We start from the raw sequence: 20,036 nt of genomic DNA on the forward strand, positions 1-20,036 counted from the left end.
TCACAGAGGGTCGGAGTTTCCTTGACCGCCTCGACCTCAACCGTTAGGCACGCCCGGAGGGGAGAGAACCAGGAAGTAGGGGTCAGAGCCCCTTGGGAGGGGACAGCAAGCAGGGAGGGCAACCCCTTCCCGGGGCCCAGAAGAACCCACTTCCTACTTCACCACACTGCTGGGGCGGCAGGCGGGGAGGCTGCGGGCAGGGAGGGCTGGGCCTGTGCGAGAGCACCCCTCCCCTCAGCCACTCTGCACAGGAAGGTTGGGGCAACCTGGCCTGGGTGCTTCCCGCGCCGGCAGGATGGAGGACGATGAAGGCCCTGAGTGCGGCAAACCCGACTTTGTGCTTTTGGACCAAGTGACCATGGAAGACTTCATGGAGAATCTGAAACTCAGGTAGACCCAGGGCATGGGCTCCCCTTCTCCCTGTCCCCATCCCCAACTGGTCTCCATCAGCCCACCATCTGGGTGACCTCAGGGAGATGTCGGGGCTGGAAGGACTGTCCCCTCAGGGCCAGGACAGCCAGCCAGTGCTAGAGCAGGCTCCCCAGGCCCGTGCCTTCCACACAGCTCAGGTGTCTCCTGAGCCTTCCTCTTGGCAGGGGCAGGCAGGTACCAGGCATCTGGACGGAGTGGCCGCTCCATCTTCCTAGTGAGGCTGTGCTGAGCTCTGGGAGCTCAAAGGGAAGTGGTCAGGTGCCTCCCTGGGGTGCAGGTGGACAAACTGAGATGCCACTCTCAAGGGGACATGTGGGGTGCTTCAGGGTGTGGCTGGTAGAAGTGACACGGGGCCCTATTTGCCGGAGGGCAGAGGGCAGGGAGGAGCTGCTGGTGGTGACAACGGGTGGCTACAGGAGCTGGCTGCATCCCTGGACAGCCATGAGGAGCGGATGGTACCCACTGTGCAGAGCCTAGGGACAGGTCCCCCTGAGCCCAGATTGTTGAAGTCAGACACCACAGGTCCTGAGTCAAGGCCAGGGTTGTGGGATGGAGAGTCAGACCGGAAATGAGCTTCTCTGTTGTATGAGGCACATAACTAAGCAGATTACAAGCTAGCTTCTGAGATAGGTACTACCATCACCATATTAACACTGAGACCCTGAACCCGGGGCCACACAGCTTGCAGATGGAGTCTGTCTTCAGCAGGTCCTGGGTGTGCAGGGAGCCAAACCGGAGAACTGCCGTGTCTGAAGCAGTGGAGGAAGGGGAACCGGGACCGGCAGTCAGGGACAGGGCGGGTCCCAGACACTGCGGGGAGCAGGCAGGCTGGGGCTCCTCCCAGGGCAGAAGGGTCAGGAGACGGACGGACACAGGCACCCTCGATGGTGACTAGGGTCGAGAGGTCTGAGGAAGTGCAGGGGAGGCCGGCGGCACTGCTGCCCCAGGCACCCTTCCAGTGCCTCCCAGTCTGCTGCCTGGGTGGGGCTGGGCGGGTCCTGCTTCTGCTTCTGGGTCCCCGCCCAGGTTTTGAGACGGAAACAACTGGAGGTCCCTCCCTCCGCCTCCCACCCCATCTCCTCCCTGAGCTCAACCCCATCACCTAAGCTGCCAGTTCTGCCTGGCCCAATGTGGCCTAGGGCAAGTCAGTCCCTTGATAAAACAGAGTCAGGATTCCTGTGACTCCACCCCATGGAGAGCGGCTTGGACCCCAACACTACCTTGTGTGTGGATGAGGCTCCCAGCAAGATGGCAGTGGAAGACTCAAGTCAACCCCACCACTTCCCCTCCACGAACTTCTCTGCCCTCAACCCTGGGGGTGGGCCAGGGCCCCAAGACTTCCCACCTGGGCCCAATGCCCCGGGACCTGGGTACGTGTCCCCTTGGCCCTGAACACTGAGGACCTGCCTTGCCTGTGCCAGGTTCGAGAAGGGCCGCATCTACACATACATCGGTGAGGTGCTGGTGTCCGTAAACCCCTACCAGGAGCTGCCCCTGTACGGGCCGGAAGCCATCGCCAGGTACCAGGGCCGCGAGCTCTATGAGAGGCCACCCCATCTGTATGCTGTGGCCAACGCCGCCTACAGAGCAATGAAGCGCCGGTCCAGGGACACCTGCATTGTTATTTCAGGTACCTGCCTAGCATCCAGGGCCCAGGAGCTGGCTCACAGCCTCCCTGGGTCCCAGCATTTTCATTTGTCAATGATGGTGTGGTGGTTGGAGTGCCTGGGAGTACAGGTGGGCACAGGGAGCTGGTTAAGGGGGAGCAGCCAAAAATTCTGACTGTCCATCTGTTGGCAGGCGAGAGTGGGGCAGGGAAGACAGAAGCCAGCAAGCACATCATGCAATACATCGCAGCCGTTACCAACCCAAGCCAGCGGGCTGAGGTGGAGAGGTGAGGCCAGGGAGGCGGGGGTGGTGGGGCAGGGCTGGCCTGTGTCTCGTGCCTGCTTGAGGGCAAGAAACACAATGGAGCCCAGCTCAGGCCAAGTTCAGAGGCTGTCAGTAAGACTCCAAGTGACCCACAGCTAGGACCTCTCTATCCAAGGAGAGGCGAGGCCCAGCATAGGGATGCCCTTCCTCTAGGGATGGGAAAGGGAGGAGGTGAAGAGGGCCAACAGACAGGTATTGGGCCCTCACGGGGACCCGATGGAAGCAGAGAGGTTGGCTGCCCGTAAGAAAAGCCCTTGATGCCAGGCCAGTATCAGGGCTGGGCCAGAAACCCAGAAACCAGGACCCATCTACCTGCCAGCAGCTCACCAACAGGGATCTGTGGGAGCAGCTTCCTGTGTGAGAGCCCTGCCTCTTCCTGTTAAGGTGGGGTAAGGTGGGGTTCGGGATAGGATTGGGGTGGCAGCAGCGTTGGAAATTCCCAAGCACATATGCCTGGCAGCGCCAAGTGTCCAGATCCAGCTCCTCATTGGGCTACAACTTTGGTCTGAGGAGGCGGGCCAATGCCTTTCAAAGCTCAAGGCTTTACAGGTCACCCAGCATGAGTGCCTGGCAGGTGCCTTTCCCAGCATCTCAGAGTCAAGCGCCTGCAAGGGGCAGCGCAGGGTGAGACCGGGCCCTCAGACTCCCTCTCCTCCTGTGATTGGGAAGCCTCAGACAGCGATTCTGCATGGGGACACAGTCCTGAGTGCAAGGTCTTCGTGTTATAGTCCTGGCCTCTCTGCCTCCCTACTCCATGCAGGGTCAAGGACGTGCTGCTCAAGTCCACATGCGTGCTGGAGGCCTTTGGCAATGCCCGCACCAACCGCAACCACAACTCTAGCCGCTTTGGCAAGTACATGGACATCAACTTTGACTTCAAAGGAGACCCCGTCGGGGGACACATCCACAGCTACCTGCTGGAGAAGGTGGGCCATGCTACTAAGACCCGGGCAGGTGGGCTGCACACAGGCCTCCTTCAGGGGGTCCAGGCAGAGCCGACCCACCATGCTGACTCTCCCAGCCCTGGCACCCTGGAGGCAAGAACATACCTCCTCTGATGTCTCAGGTTCACAGAGCGGGGCTCTCTCCACAGCCAGGTCCACCACTACCCACTACCTGCCCTGTCCTGGGGACTCTGGGACAGGCCCCTGAGATGGGGCCGGTCCCAGGCACGAGCCCAGCTGTTCCTTTCTCCACAGTCTCGGGTCCTTAAGCAGCACGTAGGCGAAAGGAACTTCCACGCCTTCTATCAGGTGAGCCAAAGCTGGCAGGTGGGGACCTGCAAGGGAGGTCCTCTTGGCCCCACCCACAGTCCATTCCCCTCCCCTCCCCCTGTCTTCCCCCAGCCCCACTGGGCTGGGAATTCCCTGGACATGGAAGTGTGTGTACCTTATCTGGCCTTGACGTGGGGTCTCCCTGGACCTGGGCAGGGTAGTGTCTACACTGTGTCTGACACTGAGGTGGCTTCTGGGCACTGATAGTGTCTACACTGGGTAAGACCCACTGAGAACTCAGGTGGTGTCTACACCATGTCTGACCCACTGAGGTGGGATCTCCTTGGACTTGGAGGTGGTCTCTACATCCTTTCTGACTCACCAAAGTGGGTGCCTGGACACTGGCCATCTCTACATATGTCTGATCACTGAAGTAGGTCTTCCCAGGACACAGGCAGTTTCTACACAGTGTCTGACAGCAAAATGGGATCTCCCTGGATTCTAGTGGTGTCTACACCACATCGCGTGGGTTCTCATCAGACTTGTTCAGAATCTACACCATTTCTGACTTAGAAGTGGATCCTCCCTGGGCTCAGGCACTGTCCACACCATCACCGTGCTGACTCATACCATGCATTCGTTGGGTCAACAGTGGTTGAAGGATGCCATCTGTTTGTGGGTAGGGTGTATGGGGGGGAGTCTTTTGGAGCTCAGGGGCCTAACAGAGGGACGTCTGGGTCCTCCAGGTGCTGCGGGGCTGTGAGGATGAGGAGCTGCAAGAACTGCACCTGCAGAGAAACCCCGCAGTGTATAATTTCACCCGCCAGGGGGCAGGGCTCAATGTGAGTGGGGGCAGGGAGCCCAGGCTCTAGTCACTCCTGGTCCCAGGACCCTGGGGCTGGAGACCAGTGGCTTGAGCTGGGCCCAGGGTGGTGTGAATGGCTCAGTGGGACTGGTGGGGCCCGATTCTACAGGCTTTCAGTTGGAGGAATCAGGGCTTAGTGTGGGGAAGGGGTGCAATGGTGAGCAAGTGCACTGAGGCAGAGGAATTGAGGTTCAGTGTGGCAGTGGTGTGCTGAGCCCTTTACCCCCCAGGTCCTGGACACTGACGAGAAGAGCCACCACCAGGCGGTGACGGAGGCCATGCGGGTGATCGGCTTCAGTCCTGAGGAGGTGGCCTCTGTGCACCGGATCCTGGCCGCTATACTGCACCTGGTGAGCCTGCCTGTGGGCACTGCGGCCACTTCCCCATGTGGTGCTCTGGCTGGGCACCTCCCTTGAAGGAGATGATTGGCCTCTAACAACCCAGCAGTGTAACTGGCCCACTCCTCCCTCTGCTGAAACCCAAGTTGTTTCGATTATGGGTTCCCATAATGTGTCTGGTCTGTGTCTGGTAGATTAGCCTGTACTTAGCAGGTAAGGCGGAGAAGGCAATAGCACCCCACTCCAGTACTCTTGCTGGGAAAATCCCATGGACGGAGGAGCCTGGAAAGCTGCAGTCCATGGGGTCGCTGAGGGTCAGACGCTACTGAGCGACTTCACCTTCACTTTTCACTTTCATGCATTGGAGAAGGAAATGGCAACCCACTCCAGTGTTCTTGCCTGGAGAATCCCAGGGATGGGGGAGCCTGGCGGGCTGCCATCTGTGGGGTCGCACAGAATTGAACACGACTGAAGCAACTTAGTAGCAGCAGCAGGTAAGGGCAGTTTGGGCTCAGTAAAATGGAAACAGTGGCAGATTTTATTTTCTTGAGCTCCAAAATTACTGCAGACGGTGACTACCACCATGAAATTAAAAGATGCTTGCTTCTTGAAAGAAAAGCTATGACAAACCTAGACAGCATATTAAAAAGCAGAGACATCACTTTGCCAACAAAGGTCTGTCTAGTCAAAGCCATGGTTTTTCCAGTGGTCACGTACAGATGTGAAAGTTGAACCATAAAGGCTAAGCACCAAAGAACCGATGCTATCAAACTGAACTGCTGGTCTTGAGAGTCCCTTGGACTGCAAGGAGATCAAACCAAAGGAAATCAACTAAAGGAAGTCAACTCTGAATTTTCATTGGAACCACCGATGTTGAAGCTGAAGCTCCAATACTTTGGCCACTTGATGCAAATAGCCAACTCATGGGAAAAGATCCTGATGCTGGGAAAGACTGAGGGCAGGAGGAGAAGGAGCAACAGAGGATGAGATGGTTGGATGGCATCGCTGACTCAATGGACATGAGTTTGAGCAAGCTCCGGGAGATGGAGAAGGACAGGGAAGCCTGGCATGCTGCAGTCCATGGCATTACAAAGAGTCAGACACAACTTAGCAACTGACAACAAACACGCAGACCTGGCTCTTGCTTCTGTCACCTAAGAGTTGAGTGACTTCGGGCAGGTTACTCAGTGACTCTGAGCCTCTGCTGTCTCTGAGGAAACATGAGGTGTGGGCAGCACATAACCAGCTACAGGAGAACACGGTGGGCCCATTCACATGACATTCCCGGTGGGAGGCCTTGGGGAAGGCTTTGGTGTGCTCCAGGAGCCGTTCCTCATGCCCCTGCCTTTCCTTCCCTGGGCATAAGTGTACAGGCTCCTCTGAGACACAGAGCCTGACTCTTGACGATTTACCATCACCAGGGAAATATTGAGTTCGTGGAGCTAGAGGAGAACAACCTGGAGCAGGGGCACCTGGCGGTGACCGAGGAAGTGCTGGTGGACCACGTGGCTGAGCTGACGGCCACACCCCGGGAGCTAGTGCTGCGCTGCCTACTAGCTCGCACTGTGGCCTCCGGAGGCAGGGAGGTCATTGAGAAGGGCCACACTGCGGCCGAGGCCAGCTATGCCCGGGACGCCTGTGCCAAGGTATTCTAGGGGGTGGGTGGGGAACCCCGGAGGAGACAAGGCCAGAGGCAGTCAGAAGCAGCTGGCTCTTTGCCTCTCCCCAGGCAGTGTACCAGCGACTATTTGAGTGGGTGGTGGACCGGATTAATCATGTCATGGAACCCCGGGACCGGGACCCCCGGCGTGATGGCAAGGACACAGTCATTGGTGTGCTGGACATCTATGGCTTTGAGGTGTTCCCCGTCAATAGGTGGGTAGTTCCGCCACCTCTTCCCACACTCTGACCCCTCCTCCCCAACTCTTAGTCCTGGGGAGCTCGGCTGGGCAGAGGAACAGGATGCCTAGTGTCCACCATGGTTGGTCCTTGGCCCCCAGGCTCATGTCTTCAAGCCTGCTTCAGTTGTGCCACTGCCCACTGGTGCCTGGGATCCCAAGATCTTGGCTTACTTTCCCTCACAGGGACTCCCCAATCCACTTTAGGGCACATGTGCTGGGTGGGCTAGGGGGTAGGGACCAAGTAAAAGAGCAGCCCAGAGTGGGAGATGCACCCTACAGGGAGGCCACTTGGGGTGCCTGGCTCCAGACCCCTCAGGCGATCTTCAAGACATCTATCTGGGGGGATCCCTGCTATTCATTGGGCTTCCCTAGTGACCCAGATGATAAAGAATCCTCCTGCAATGTGGAAGACCTGGGTTTGATCCCTGGGTTGGGAAGATCCCCTGGAGGGGAGCATAGCAACCCACTCCAATATTCTTGCCTGGAGAATTCCATGGACAGAGGAGCCTGGCAGGCTACAGTCCATGGAGTCACAAAGAGCTGGACACGACTGAGCAACTAAGCACAGCACAGCTGCTCTTGGTTGCACTCACTCTGCACGGAGCCAAAGCCTTAGTGTGGGTGGTCGAGGCATGACTCTGAACAGCCCTTCTGCCCACCCCTCCTCCAGCTTCGAGCAGTTCTGCATCAATTACTGTAATGAGAAGCTGCAGCAGCTCTTCATCCAGCTCATCCTGAAGCAGGAGCAGGAGGAATACGAGCGGGAGGGCATCGCCTGGCAGACCGTGGGTGCCCGACCCTCCCTGAACCCGCGGGTCCCGGGTGGGAGGGAGATGGGGGGAGGGACAGTGCTGGGCCAGCAGGTGTGCGGAGGAGGGCTGCAAGATGTGGACACTGGGCAGGAACACAGGCAGGAGGCTGGCGGACAGGGCTCGGGAGCTACCCTGCTTGCCTGCCGCAGGTGGAGTACTTCAACAATGCCACCATCGTGGACCTGGTGGAGCGACCCCACCGGGGCATCCTGGCGGTGCTGGATGAGGCCTGCAGCACTGCGGGCCCCATCACCGACCGGATCTTCCTGCAGACCCTGGACACACACCACCGCCACCACCCACACTATACCAGCCGCCAGGTGCCCCTCTGCCCCTGCGGTACCCCCTCCCTGTGCCCCTCCCACTGTTCCCAGCACTGGCGAGTGCCCCACGGTGCACACTGCCTGTCTTGGGGTGGGTGGGGGGTCTTGGTGGTGGCTCAGCCTCCTCTGCAGGGCTGTCTCCCCTTTCTCCCCCAGATCCCCCTCACACCTTCTAGGTATTGATCTGGGCTGTCCCCATCCATAGCTCTGCCCCACAGACAAGACCATGGAGTTTGGCCGAGACTTCCGGATCAAGCACTATGCAGGGGATGTCACGTAAGGGCCCCCCACTGGGCATCTGGTCCCCCCGCACTGGGCGTCTGGTTCCCCCCCACCGCCCCTTCCCCTTTTTAAGACACTGGAAATATGCTCTTCACCAGATTCACAAATGAGAAATATCAAATTAGGGCTTTTAAGATTGTGATTCTTAGCCCTGGCTGTATCCTAGAATCTTCTGGGCAGCTTTAAAAGAGAAAAAGCCAATTTCTGGTAGAGTGGCTAGAGATTCTGAGGTGCAGCTAGGGTGGGACCTCTGTTCTGAGCCCAGGACCAGTTCTTTCATTTTTTTTAAATTATTTATTTCTTATTTATTGGCCGCGCTGGATTTTTGTTGCTGTGTGGACGTTTCTGTAGTTGCAGAGAGCAGGGGATACTCTCTAGTTTCGGTGCACGGGCTTCTCGTTGTGGTGGCTTCTCTTGTTGCAGAGCACAGGCTCTAGGGTTCACAAGCTTCACTAGTTCCGCCTCCCAGGCTCAACAGTTGTGGAGCACGGGTTTAGTTGCTCTGCGCCATGTGGGATCTTCCCAGACCAGGGACTAAGCCCATGTCCCCTGCATTGGCAGGCGGATTCTTCACCACTGAGCCATCAGGGAAGCCCTGGGGCCAGTTCTTGTCACCTTTAGTCAGTGAGGCGGAATAAAGAGGCCAGATGATATGTTTTTAATGAACTCCCAGGCCAGGTGGACATAGCCAGTCCTCAGGCCACACACTGAGCACCAAAGTCCCTAGTGTCTCCCAAAAGTGGCCATGATTATTATTAATTCCCCTGTCACACACATCACCCAGAATTGGATCTGAGGTGACTCACAGAGAGAGGCACAAATGTCCCACGTGTCCTTCAGGAGGAGAAGAAATAAAATCAAAAAGACGAAGCTGCCAGAAGTTAGATCCCATGGCCCCGAGACTTTTCTAGGAACTGCAAGTGAAGCCAAGATTTTGACACTGAGCTTTCTAGCAAAGGCTAGAATGATGAATCTGAAGTTCTCCAGGCCAAGGAGCCAAACAGACCAATGACTCAGGAGTTTCTGGTTGTAACTGCAATCGCTGACATTTATTTATGGAAACTCAGTAGGCACTGAGGGTGTGATGTCTACTGAGGCACAGAGAGTTTAAGTCACTTGTTCCAAGTCACACAGCATGTATGTGCTAAAGCCAGGCTTCAGTGATGCAACATTTGGCTCTGCGGGCATAACCCCTTGACTCATCTTTCAGAAGAGAAACTTCTGAGGGAAGAGGTCTTATATGATGAGAGGGAAAGCAGATAGGAGACGGGAAGAAAGAGGAGCACGTGAGGAGACAGGAACGGAGGCTGGCCAGGTGGGAGGAGGGGGAGGGGCACACTAGGGGGTCAGAAGCCCCTTGCTTCCTCACTGGCCCTCCCCCTGCCCTCCCCCAGGTACTCTGTGGAGGGCTTCATTGATAAGAACAGAGACTTCCTCTTCCAGGACTTCAAGCGGCTGCTGTACAACAGGTGAGGGGGGCTCTCTGGGGCTGTTCGTGGGTGCCAGACGGTGAAGGCCCAGGCACTCTGGCTGGAAGGGCCTTCAGACACTCCGTCTGACCCTCACAGCCCAAGGTCATGAAGGTTACACATGGCTGAGCTGGGGTGGGGGCTGTCCTCCTGGAGGGCATCTGGGCATGCCTGTGTCCACAGCACGGATCCCACCCTGCGGGCCATGTGGCCAGATGGGCAGCAGGACATCACAGAGGTGACCAAGCGTCCCCTGACAGCCGGCACACTCTTCAAGAACTCCATGGTGGCCCTGGTGGAAAACCTGGCCTCCAAGGTATGGCACCCCCACCTTGAGTCTGGATCCTTTCAAATCCTTCTGTCTGTGCCTGGATGTCAAGCTGGGTCCTCCACTGCCTCCATGCATCATAAGAGGGTGTTCCTTTCCTGTCTGCTGTGAGCCATACCTCCTCCAGCAGAAAGGGACCTGCCACCGCTCAGGTTACAATGCCCTGGGCTGGGCCAAGGCTTGAGTAAACACAAGATCCTTGTAGCCTTCCCCTGGCCCCATTGCTTCTCAGGGATGGGCTGGGGAAGATCTCACCCAGAACTTCAGTTGGCCCAGCCCTGGTCCTGCCTGGAGCCACAATTAGCTTTCTGGAAGCTGGAGCCACCAGGACAAGAAAGTGGCACTCACATCTTGCAGAGATTGGGGCCGAAAGTCAGAGAGGGCAGCAGGAGGATGCCAGGGCCAGCTTAACATCAGAATGTCCAGAGACTCTGTAGGGCCTCTGGGAAGGCAAGAGGAAGAGCTGAGGGGCTCTGCTGCACTGTCAGAACCTGAATGTGGGCCAGCTTCCTGCCACACCCAGCACTGGAGCTCCCAGGTCCCATTCTGCCCACCATGCCCTCATCCTCACTCTCCTCCTGTCTGGCTTTGCCCTTCTGCCTGCCCTTGGCCCCCAGGCCTCCCTGTCCCCCTGAGAGATTCTCTGCCCTATGGATGGCAGCATTGGAGAGACAGAGACAGGCCTGAGCTCCTCGCTGCCCCTGTCTGGTAACTGCAGGGCTGTGACATTGGCCTCTCCGAGTGTCCTTTGTCCCCACAGGAGCCCTTCTACGTCCGCTGCATCAAGCCCAATGAGGACAAGGTGGCCGGGAAGCTGGACGAGGGCCACTGTCGCCACCAGGTCGCATACCTGGGGCTGCTGGAGAACGTGAGGGTCCGCAGGGCAGGCTTCGCTTCCCGCCAGCCCTATCCTCGATTCCTGCTCAGGTACGGCCCCTTCTCCCAGGGGACTGGTCCTTGAGAAGTTCCATCAGCTGGCAGGGGGTGCCCAAAGCAATGAGCGCTTTTCAGACGTCAGTGCGGAAGCCTGCAGGCTGCTGCTGACCCGGGGACACTGCCAGTCTTGAAGGCCCCTCGCATGATACAAGGGGTGGGCATGGCACGGAGGGGTATGGGCGTGGCACGGGGTGTGGGCGTGGCAGGGAGCTGGCGTTGGAGTGGGAGTGGCTTGGGGGAAAGGGCAGGAGGGAGGAGGGGAGGAGAGGAGGAGAGGAGGAGGGAGAGGGTCGTGGGGAGGAGAGAGGGGGAGGATGGGGGCTTAGGTCCACACCCCTTCCCAGGGCCCAGCGCCCACAGCCCGGTCCTGCCGTGACAGGTACAAGATGACATGTGAGTACACGTGGCCGAATCACCTCCTGGGCTCGGATAAGGCGGCTGTGGGCGCTCTCCTGGAGCAGCACGGGCTGCAGGGGGACGTGGCCTTTGGCCACAGCAAGCTCTTCATCCGTTCGCCCCGGACACTGGTCACTCTGGAGCAGAGCCGCGCCTGTCTCATCCCCATCATCGTGCTGCTGCTGCAGAAGGTGCGGCTGGCTGGACGCCTGCCAGGGCCGGTGTCGGTGTCGAGGGGGGCTGGAGAGCGCTCTGAGCATTACTTGGGGGTAGGGGAGAGATGGATGTGCACCACCCGAGGGAGGGGGTGTGTGTGCGTGCACTGAGGGGACCACAGACACTGTTCCAAGTACTAGAGAAGTCCCCTGCTCACGGGTGACAAACGGAAATTGAAACTGACAAGCAAAAAGTTTGGCCCAGGTGCTCAAAACAAGATAATCAGGAATCTGGCTTCTTTACGTCTTTCCTTTCCCTTCCTTTCTTCCATTTATCCTGAAATATTTCAAACCTGGAGAAAATCAGGCAGAATGGTGTACTAAATTCCCACATTCTGACTGCCCTGCCTCATGACCCCTGTGGTTTTGTGTAGACACCTCACCTTCATTCGCTTTATTTTGAATCAAATCATTTCATTTATAATCATTTCAGTATGGCTTTCCAAAGGATAAGGATTCTCCCACCTCTCTTCATAATGTTTTACTTTGAACATTTCAAACCTATAAAAACTAGAAACATTTGTACAATGTACCATTCAACTGGATGGCTACAATTATGTGTTCTCGCCCACCGCCCCATCTCTGTCTGTCTGCCTTTATCTCTTTCCACATCCACATACAGATACCCATATATTTGTATTATTTCCCTATCCACATAAAGTAATGACCTCTGAATCCTTCATCTCACATGTATCCTGAGAACAAGGACATTACTCTTTATAACCACACTGACATTAGCCCATTCAAGAAAACTAACACTGATAAAATATAACCTACATAGCTGAGTATCTAACATGTAGGCCATATTCAAATTTCCAAAAGGGTCCCACTATGACCCATTATGTCTTTTAAAAACCAAGAATCCAATGAATGATGACACACTGCATTTTGTTGTTACCTCTGATATCTCCTCTAACACACAGGGGTTATTTTTAAGAATATGACACAATACCACACCATCCCAGAAATAGGATTTAGAAAGTTGTTTCTGACTTCCTGTGTCCTGTCCAGTCAGTAACCACATGTCCCCACTCATGTCCTCAGTCTGTTCAAGTCAGGTTTTAATCTGTGAGTTCACTGGGCTGCTCGTCTTGTAGGGTCTCCAATCTTGTAGGATTTGACGGTCACATTCTCAGGGTACTCATCCAATTTGGGATCTCCTCATATGAGGGAGGAGCTTCTCTGGTGGCTCAGAGAGTAAAGAATCCACCTGCAATGCAGGAGACCTGGGTTTGATCCCTGGGTTGGGAAGACCCCCCGGAGAAGGGCATGGCAACCTACTCCAGTACTCTTGCCTAGAGAATCCCCATGGACAGAGGAGCTTGGAGGGCTATGGTCCATAGGGTCACAAAGAGTGGGGCACGACTGAGAGACTAAGCACAGCACAGCAGCACATGTGAGAGAGGTGGGGCCTGGCATGGCCTGACAGAGCACCACCTCCTACCGGCCCCCAGGCATGGCGGGGCACGCTGGCCAGGAGGCGCTGCCGGCGACTGAGGGCCATCTACACCATCATGCGCTGGTTCCGGAGGCACAAGGTGCGTGCTCACCTGACAGAGCTGCAGCGGCGATTCCAGGCTGCGCGGCAGCCCCCGCACTATGGCCGTGACCTTGTCTGGCCCCCACCGCCCACCGTGCTGCAGCCGTTCCAGGACATCTGCCAGGCCCTCTTCTCCAGGTACTTGCTCTCCGCCCCGACCCCCCTTGGTCTTTTCCACTCAGCTAGAGCCCATTGAACACCTGGACCAGGTCATCTGAACCCCACAGAGCCAGCTAGGAGACACACAGTCCCACTGGATAAACAGGAAGACAGAGGGCTGTGCGCATCCATTGACAGCCTACACCTCACAACCGCTAGAAGATTCCTAATGTCTCCAGCACCATTCTGGACATCTGGAGGGCTTGCAGGCCTTTATCTCCTTCCTAGGGTCCTGCAGGGTGGGTGGTGGGTTGAAGCTAGAAGTAAGGGAAACTGCAACTAAGCCAGGCTTTGAAGGCTGAGTAGGAGTTCTTTAGGACAAGGTGTGAAGGGCAACCAGTGTGCTCAGAGGGGGAGAGGCCACCTTCCATTGAGACCAGGGAGGCTGGGACACAGAGGGTGACCAGTGCCAGGCTGAGGGGCTTGGCCTTCTCCTACTGGGGTAAAGGACGTGAAAAGTCATTAACGTGTGTTCTCAGGAAAGGGGACAGAACCAGGAGTGGGGAGGGGCAAGGCCTTCACAGCGGTCCATCTGACTACCTGGCCCTCTCCAGGTGGCGGGCCCGGCAGCTGGTGAAGAACATCCCCCCTTCGGACATGGCTCAGATCAAGGCCAAGGTGGCCGCCATGGCAGCCCTGCAGGAGCTACGGCAGGACTGGGGCTGCCGGCGGGCCTGGGCCCGGGACTACTTGTCCTCCGTAAGTGTCAGGGCTGTGGGGGCTGGCTGCCAGGGAGGGGCTCCAGGCTGAGACCTTGCCTGTGTCCACCTTAGCTGTCCTGTCTCTGGGCCTGGCTGTCCTGTGGGCTGTCCCCCTGTGTCCTTGCCCCTTGCCTCCACAGTTTAAGGGTTTTCACTGAGAACCAGCTGACCTAGGCTTTACTGAGAGCCTCCAGTACCCTACTCCCACTCCCTTTCCTATGTTCTCAACCTCCCATTCTCAGGCACAGACCCCCTTGTTAGGCACAGCCCCTTGACTGGCACCCAACACCGTGGCTCCCGTTGGCCCACATGGGCACTGTGAGTGGCCCCCTGGCCCAGTTCTGCAGGGGCAGAAGCCTCAGGGGTATGAGGTTGGCCCAAATGGATGGCTTAGCATGGAAGAGCCAGGTCCTGCTCGGCCCCTTCCATCTCAGCGTCTGTCCAGGCCTGGCCTGAGGAGCTGGGTGGGTGGGTGTGGGGGGCTCAGATATGTGCCTAGAACCTTAGGGCTGCAGGGGTCTGTGTGGTGGGCTTCAGGAAACCCAGCGTGGTGGCTGGGCCCACCGGGAGGCTCGTGCATGACATGATGAGGTTTTCTGAGGTCAAGGATAGCTGTGCGGATTCGTGAAGAGTCTTGGTCAATCACACATGGTCCCACAACCTCACCCCACGCAACCCCCAACTGTCCCCAGCCCACAGACAACCCCACAGCCTCAGGCCTGTTTGCTCAGCGACTGAAGACGCTTCGGGAAAAAGACGGCTTTGGGGCCGTGCTCTTCTCCAGCCACGTCAGAAAGGTGAGCAGTGGGTTCAGGGCTGCTGGCTGATGGCAGCCCTGGCTCAGGCCCAGCTAAGAGGTTTCACAACTACTCTTGCACTTCAAAAACTTCAGCTCCAACCCAGTTAGTGAGAGAATGGCTTCACAGAGGGGAGGCCTCCAGCCATACCTCCTGGGGAGCCCCCTGGGCCAGGCAGTGACCCTGAAACCACCCGTCCTGCAGGTGAATCGCTTCAGCAAAAGCCGGGACCGGGCACTGTTGCTCACAGATCGGCACCTCTACAAGCTGGAGCCAGGCCGGCAGTACCGGGTGATGCGGGCCGTGCCCCTGGACGCGGTGAGCCCTGTGGGAGGGCAGAGGCATTCGCCGGGCTCCAGTGGGCCCAGTGTCCTGCTGGGCACTGCTGCTGGGCCCCTCCCCTCATGCCTCCCTGGGATGACCAGAGCTATCTAGAACTCAGCCATCGGCTCAGGACGGCGGCTTCCCCTCAACCCCCACTGAACAGCCTGCCCATGGGTGTAGGGCCCCAAACTCCATGCTCAGCCTCCTCACCCCGCTCCTGCTGAACTCTTGGGCAGAGCCAAATGGCCCCTCTTTCCCACATCTGCGCCTGAGCCTGCCTGGGGGTCCTTCTTACCTGGACCACATGGTCCTGGCTGCAGTGTGTGGCTGCCACCCATGGGACCTTGTCCCTTCCCTTCACCCCTCTGCCCAGCTCTATGGCCCACTACTCCCTGGAGTCACAGCTCATACTCCATCAGGACAAGGGACAACCCAGGGCAGAAACTGAGGCTGGGAGTCCCTATAGCTCTCAGGATGAGGGACCATCTGGTACCATGGCCACTACCAGTGTGGATATTTTAAATGCAATGGACAAGGAAAGAAAAGTGAAAGTTCAGCTTCTTAGTTGCACTGGCACATTCAGGTTCTAGAAAGCTATAGGTGAGCAATGGTGCCATGTTAGACTTCGCAGATCTAGAATATTCCGTCACGGCAAAAGTCCTCTTGTGCGGTGCACCTTGCCCAACCCTCTCCTTAATGGGCAGGACCAGAAAGGGAGGAAAGGGACCTAGAGGGGACGGCAGGACTGTACAGCCTGCAGGGAAGATGGAGGACTGGAGCTCGAAGAGGCTGTCTGAAGAGGGCAGGGTGCTGGAAAGGGAAGACATCCAGGCGAACGTGTGTTCCTGGGATGCTGGGGCCCTCCAGAATGCAAGGTCGGGGTGGAGGGCCTGCTGCACCCCTGACCCTGAGACCCTGCCCCCTTCAGGTGACCGGGCTGAGCGTGACCAGCGGGCGGGACCAGCTGGTGGTGCTGCACGCGCGGGGCTATGATGACCTGGTGGTGTGTCTGCACCGCTCCCAGCCGCCACTGGACAACCGCATCGGGGAGCTGGTGGGGGTGCTGGCCGCACACTGCCAAGGGTGAGTCCCTGGGCACGGGCAGGGCGGCAGCTGCCTATCTGAGGAGCCTGGCCCATCCTGACCCTGCCCTCCTTCCTTCAGGGAGGGACGGGCCCTGGAGGTCCGCGTGTCCGATTGCATCCCCCTCACCCAGCGCGGGGCCCGGCGCCTGGTATCCGTGGAGCACAGATCAGAGCAGCCAGAGCCGGATTTCCGCTGCAGCCGTGGTACCTTCACCCTCCTGTGGCCAAGCTGCTGAGAGGTTCTCCACCTGCGCCCACACCAGTGACAGATCGCACTCTCGCTGTGCAATAAAGGATGTTGAGTCTGTGATGGGCATGGCTTGTGTCTATGGGTATACAGTCTCCAGCCATCGCCAATGTGGCAAATGTCACCCGTGTCCTCTGCTGATCCCTATATCTGAGGCTGCCCCTCGTGGGTTTCCGACTCTCCCCACAGCATTGGTCTCTTTCTCTCTCCCCCACTCCTGTAGGCCCATTGTTCCTACTGGGCCATTGGGGAAGTTGGGGGTCCCAGGGCTGTCTTTGGGCAGGGCTTGGGCAGAGAACACACTGGGGCACATACTGTCCCAGCTGCTGTCTGTGTCGGTGCTGACTGTGGCCATCCCAGGCCCTGAGAATCCTATATCTGGGATGCTGGGAGCCAGGACCTTCCAGAGTCTGGGAGGGCATCCCTGTGCCTGGGCTTCTCCAGGAAGCCAACCCAAGGAAGGCCAGAGTAGACACACCTCTACCCACTCTGACCAGCAGATCCCCTCCCCACCCCCCTACCCCCCAGCCCTTCACCCCAGCTCTCCAGCACCTCCCCTCCCAGCCCTTCTCCAGTCCCAGACCTTCTCCTCTCTTGATAGGTGGCCTCTCTGCTCTCACAGCGGCTCCCTTCCTCTTCCTGGGGCACTCTGATTTGGGGGGCATCCTTGCTTAATTGTGACCCGCTGGCATGGACAGAGGTTGACCTGTTTGCTGTGGATTCTGGCTGTGTCATGGAAGGGCTCAGAACTTACAGAGGCTTCCCCTTGTCACACTTCTCCTCTCCTGGAGGTGGGTGGGGTAACCTCCCCACCATGCAGGTCTGTGTCTGTCTGCTCCTGACCTGGAAGAGCAGCTTGATTCGGAACCCAGACTTGAGGCAGCCCCCCAAAGCCCTGACATGGCCTACTCCAGAGTCTCTCCCCAGCGCTGATGGCTAAGCTGGCTCCTTCCTTCCAGTGTTCTTGTCTTAGGGCAGGCGCCTGCCCCAAGGCTAACATCATGATCCTGCAGCCTACCTTCACCTCCATTCATTATTTGGGGCCCCCATCAAGGCAAACTGGCTCCACCTTTAAGTAACGTTGAGATCAGCACACTTATTAGCCATCACCCTGGACTTCCACCTTCTCTCAAATTCTAACCTGCTGTGGTCTCATTCCCTGTGGCTACCAGTTGTCTATGGAGAACGCTGCCTAGTTTGAAGCACCCCCCGGCCCCCTTCTCACTGCTCTTAGGAAGATGGCAAATCCTAATCAGATAGGCCTTCCAGAATTATGCCCACCACAAGCTCAGAGCCCTTTCAGGCAGCAGGACCCCAGCCCCCTCCTTCCTTGGGACCTTTGCTCATGCGTCTACCTCTGGGAAGAGTGTCCCCGCTGCCTCTCTTCACCTGCTCGAGCCTCATTCCTCAGGTCCTCTCCTGCTGCTGCTGCTAAGTCGTTTCAGTCGTGTCCGACTCTGTGCGACCCCAGAGATGGCAGCCCACCAGGCTCCCCCGTCCCTGGGATTCTCCAGGCAAGAACACTGGAGTGGGTTGCCGTTTCCTTCTCCAATGCATGAAACTGAAAAGTGAAAGTGAAGTCGCTCAGTCGTGTCCAACCCTCAGCGACCCCATGGACTGCAGCCTACCAGGCTCCTCCATCCATGGGATTTTCCAGGCAAGAGTACTGGAGTGGGGTGCCATCGCCTTCTCCCAGTTTCTCTCCTACATGTTCTTTATTCCTTGAGAACCCCTCCTGCCCCACTCCTGGGCCCCCTTCTGCGGGGCACCTTGTCATCATGCACACAGTGCATCTCTTATGCAGCTTCCCGGTCACTTGCAAACATTGCATGGGTTTCACTGTTGTTTGCTCGAGTCAGGCCTCAGGCCTGGTCACGGTGGCTCTGATTGGACACTGCTCTGCTCACCACTGCAACCGTGGCTCCAGTGCGGCGCCGGCCCTGGTGGGGCACACAGGGACCACTCACTGACCAAGGGTAGGAGGCGTTTGCTAAGTGGCATCCTGACAGGGAAAGCCCCCATCAGTGAAAAAATGAAAATAAACCTGAGCTTGGGTCTGGAGAGGGTCTGCCAAGAGGGGGCTCAGTCCCAAGAGCCCCTGAGCCCCTCCTCTCTCAGGAGGGCTGTCTTCCACAGAAGGGGCTGCTCTCGCAGTTTTGTGTTTTGACCTGCTGAGGTTTCCCACGGAGGATGTGACATAGTCACGAAAAAGAGTTTTGATGCCCAGAAGGGCCATGTTTCCACAAAACAAACCTACTGCCCCTGAGGGCCATTCCCTGAGATGACGCTGAGGTGAGGGTCTGGAGCATCCACCCCAAAGTCCCACAGAGCGGCATCAAGTTCGGCTCTTTCTGTTAGAATCGTGGACCCCAGGCATGGGAACCCCTCACGTCTTCCTCTCAGCAGAGTGAGTCTGCTAGAACCTCCTTCTCAGGCTGTTTGGAAGACTACATGAGGCTGTGGGAAAGATGCCCAGCACGCAGGGGTGAGCCTTATCCGGATGCAGGGACAGGAACATCTCGTATGTGGCTCGGTCGGCGGCTTCCCTCAGTGTGTCTGGTCCCTTCACAACCCCAGGACCAGAAAAGGTGATCTCCATTTGGCAGATGAGGAAACAGAACCATTATGGTGGCCATTTTTCTTTTCTTTTATAAAATTTGAGGTTATATTGGTCTCCCCTCAAAAAATGCTTAGACTTAATTCTTTCAATTAACCTTGCATACACTTCTGCCACTTATTTTTATTGATGTATAATTCACACACCACAAAACTCACCATTTTGATTTGGGCAATTCAGTGGTTTTTAGTATATTCACAAGGTTGTGCAACCAGCCAGCGCCATTATCTAATATTAGAACTTCTCATCACACCAAAGAGAAGCTGCTGCCCACTAGCAGTCACGCCCATTCCCTTCTCCCCAGCCTCTGGCAACCACTAACCTACTTTTTGTGTCTATAGATCTGGCTTATTCTAGACAGTTCACATAAATGGAGTTGTACAATATCTAATCTCATTTGTCTGGTTTCTTTCACTTACCATAATGTCTTCAAAATTCAGCCATATCGTAACATTGTATCATGTGTCAGTACTTCATTCTTTTTTTTTAATTAAAAATATTTATTTATTTGGCTGCATGGGGTCTTAGCTGCTGCATGTGGGATCTATTTCCCTGACCAGGAATTGAACCCAGTCCCCCTACGTTGGAAGCACAAAGTCTTAGTCACTGGACCACCAGGGAAGTTCCAGTACTTTATTCTTTTACAGATAAATAATATTCTATTGTTAGCATATACATTTTGTTCATCTGTTAGTCAGTTGATGGACATTTGGTTGACTTATGAATAATTGTGCACAAGTTTTTCTGTGGACATAGGTTTTCAGTTCTCTTCATATGTACATAGGCGTGGAATTGCTGGGTCAAACAGTAACTCTAAGTTTAACTTTCTTGAGGAATCACTAATGGTTCCAAAGTGACTGCACCAGTTTACATTCCCACCACTAATGTGTATAAGGGTTCTAGTTTCTCCTCATCCTTGCCAACATCTGTTATTTTCTCTTGTTCACAAAGTAGCTCAGACACTTGAGAATTTTTCTTTTTTGAGAATTTTTCTTTTTTAACATTTATTTATTTATTTGGCTGCTCTGGTTCTTGGTTGCTGCATGTGGGATCTAGTTCCCTGACCAGGGATCAAACCTGGGTTCCCTGCATCGGGAGCTCAGAATCTTAGCCACTGGACCAC

General features: G+C 56.4%; 1 protein-coding gene across 1 annotated transcript; it reads left to right on the top strand.

The window, feature by feature from the left end:
• Nucleotides 1–295: 295 nt before the first annotated feature.
• MYO1G (myosin IG) lies at nucleotides 296–16,285 on the top strand. Its single transcript, XM_068972412.1, has 22 exons — nucleotides 296–390; nucleotides 1,854–2,062; nucleotides 2,233–2,326; nucleotides 3,125–3,290; nucleotides 3,564–3,617; nucleotides 4,325–4,420; nucleotides 4,674–4,793; nucleotides 6,203–6,427; nucleotides 6,511–6,656; nucleotides 7,353–7,467; nucleotides 7,644–7,814; nucleotides 8,023–8,093; nucleotides 9,494–9,568; nucleotides 9,752–9,884; nucleotides 10,657–10,823; nucleotides 11,212–11,419; nucleotides 12,898–13,121; nucleotides 13,697–13,841; nucleotides 14,536–14,640; nucleotides 14,845–14,958; nucleotides 15,893–16,047; nucleotides 16,129–16,285. The coding sequence occupies exons 1-22, from the start codon at nucleotides 296–298 to the stop codon at nucleotides 16,283–16,285; spliced, it is 3,045 nt and encodes a 1,014-aa protein (XP_068828513.1).
• Nucleotides 16,286–20,036: the final 3,751 nt, after the last annotated feature.

The sequence above is a fragment of the Capricornis sumatraensis genome, chromosome 5 (assembly GCF_032405125.1).
Source record: "Capricornis sumatraensis isolate serow.1 chromosome 5, serow.2, whole genome shotgun sequence".
NCBI classification, from domain to species: Eukaryota; Metazoa; Chordata; class Mammalia; order Artiodactyla; family Bovidae; genus Capricornis; species Capricornis sumatraensis.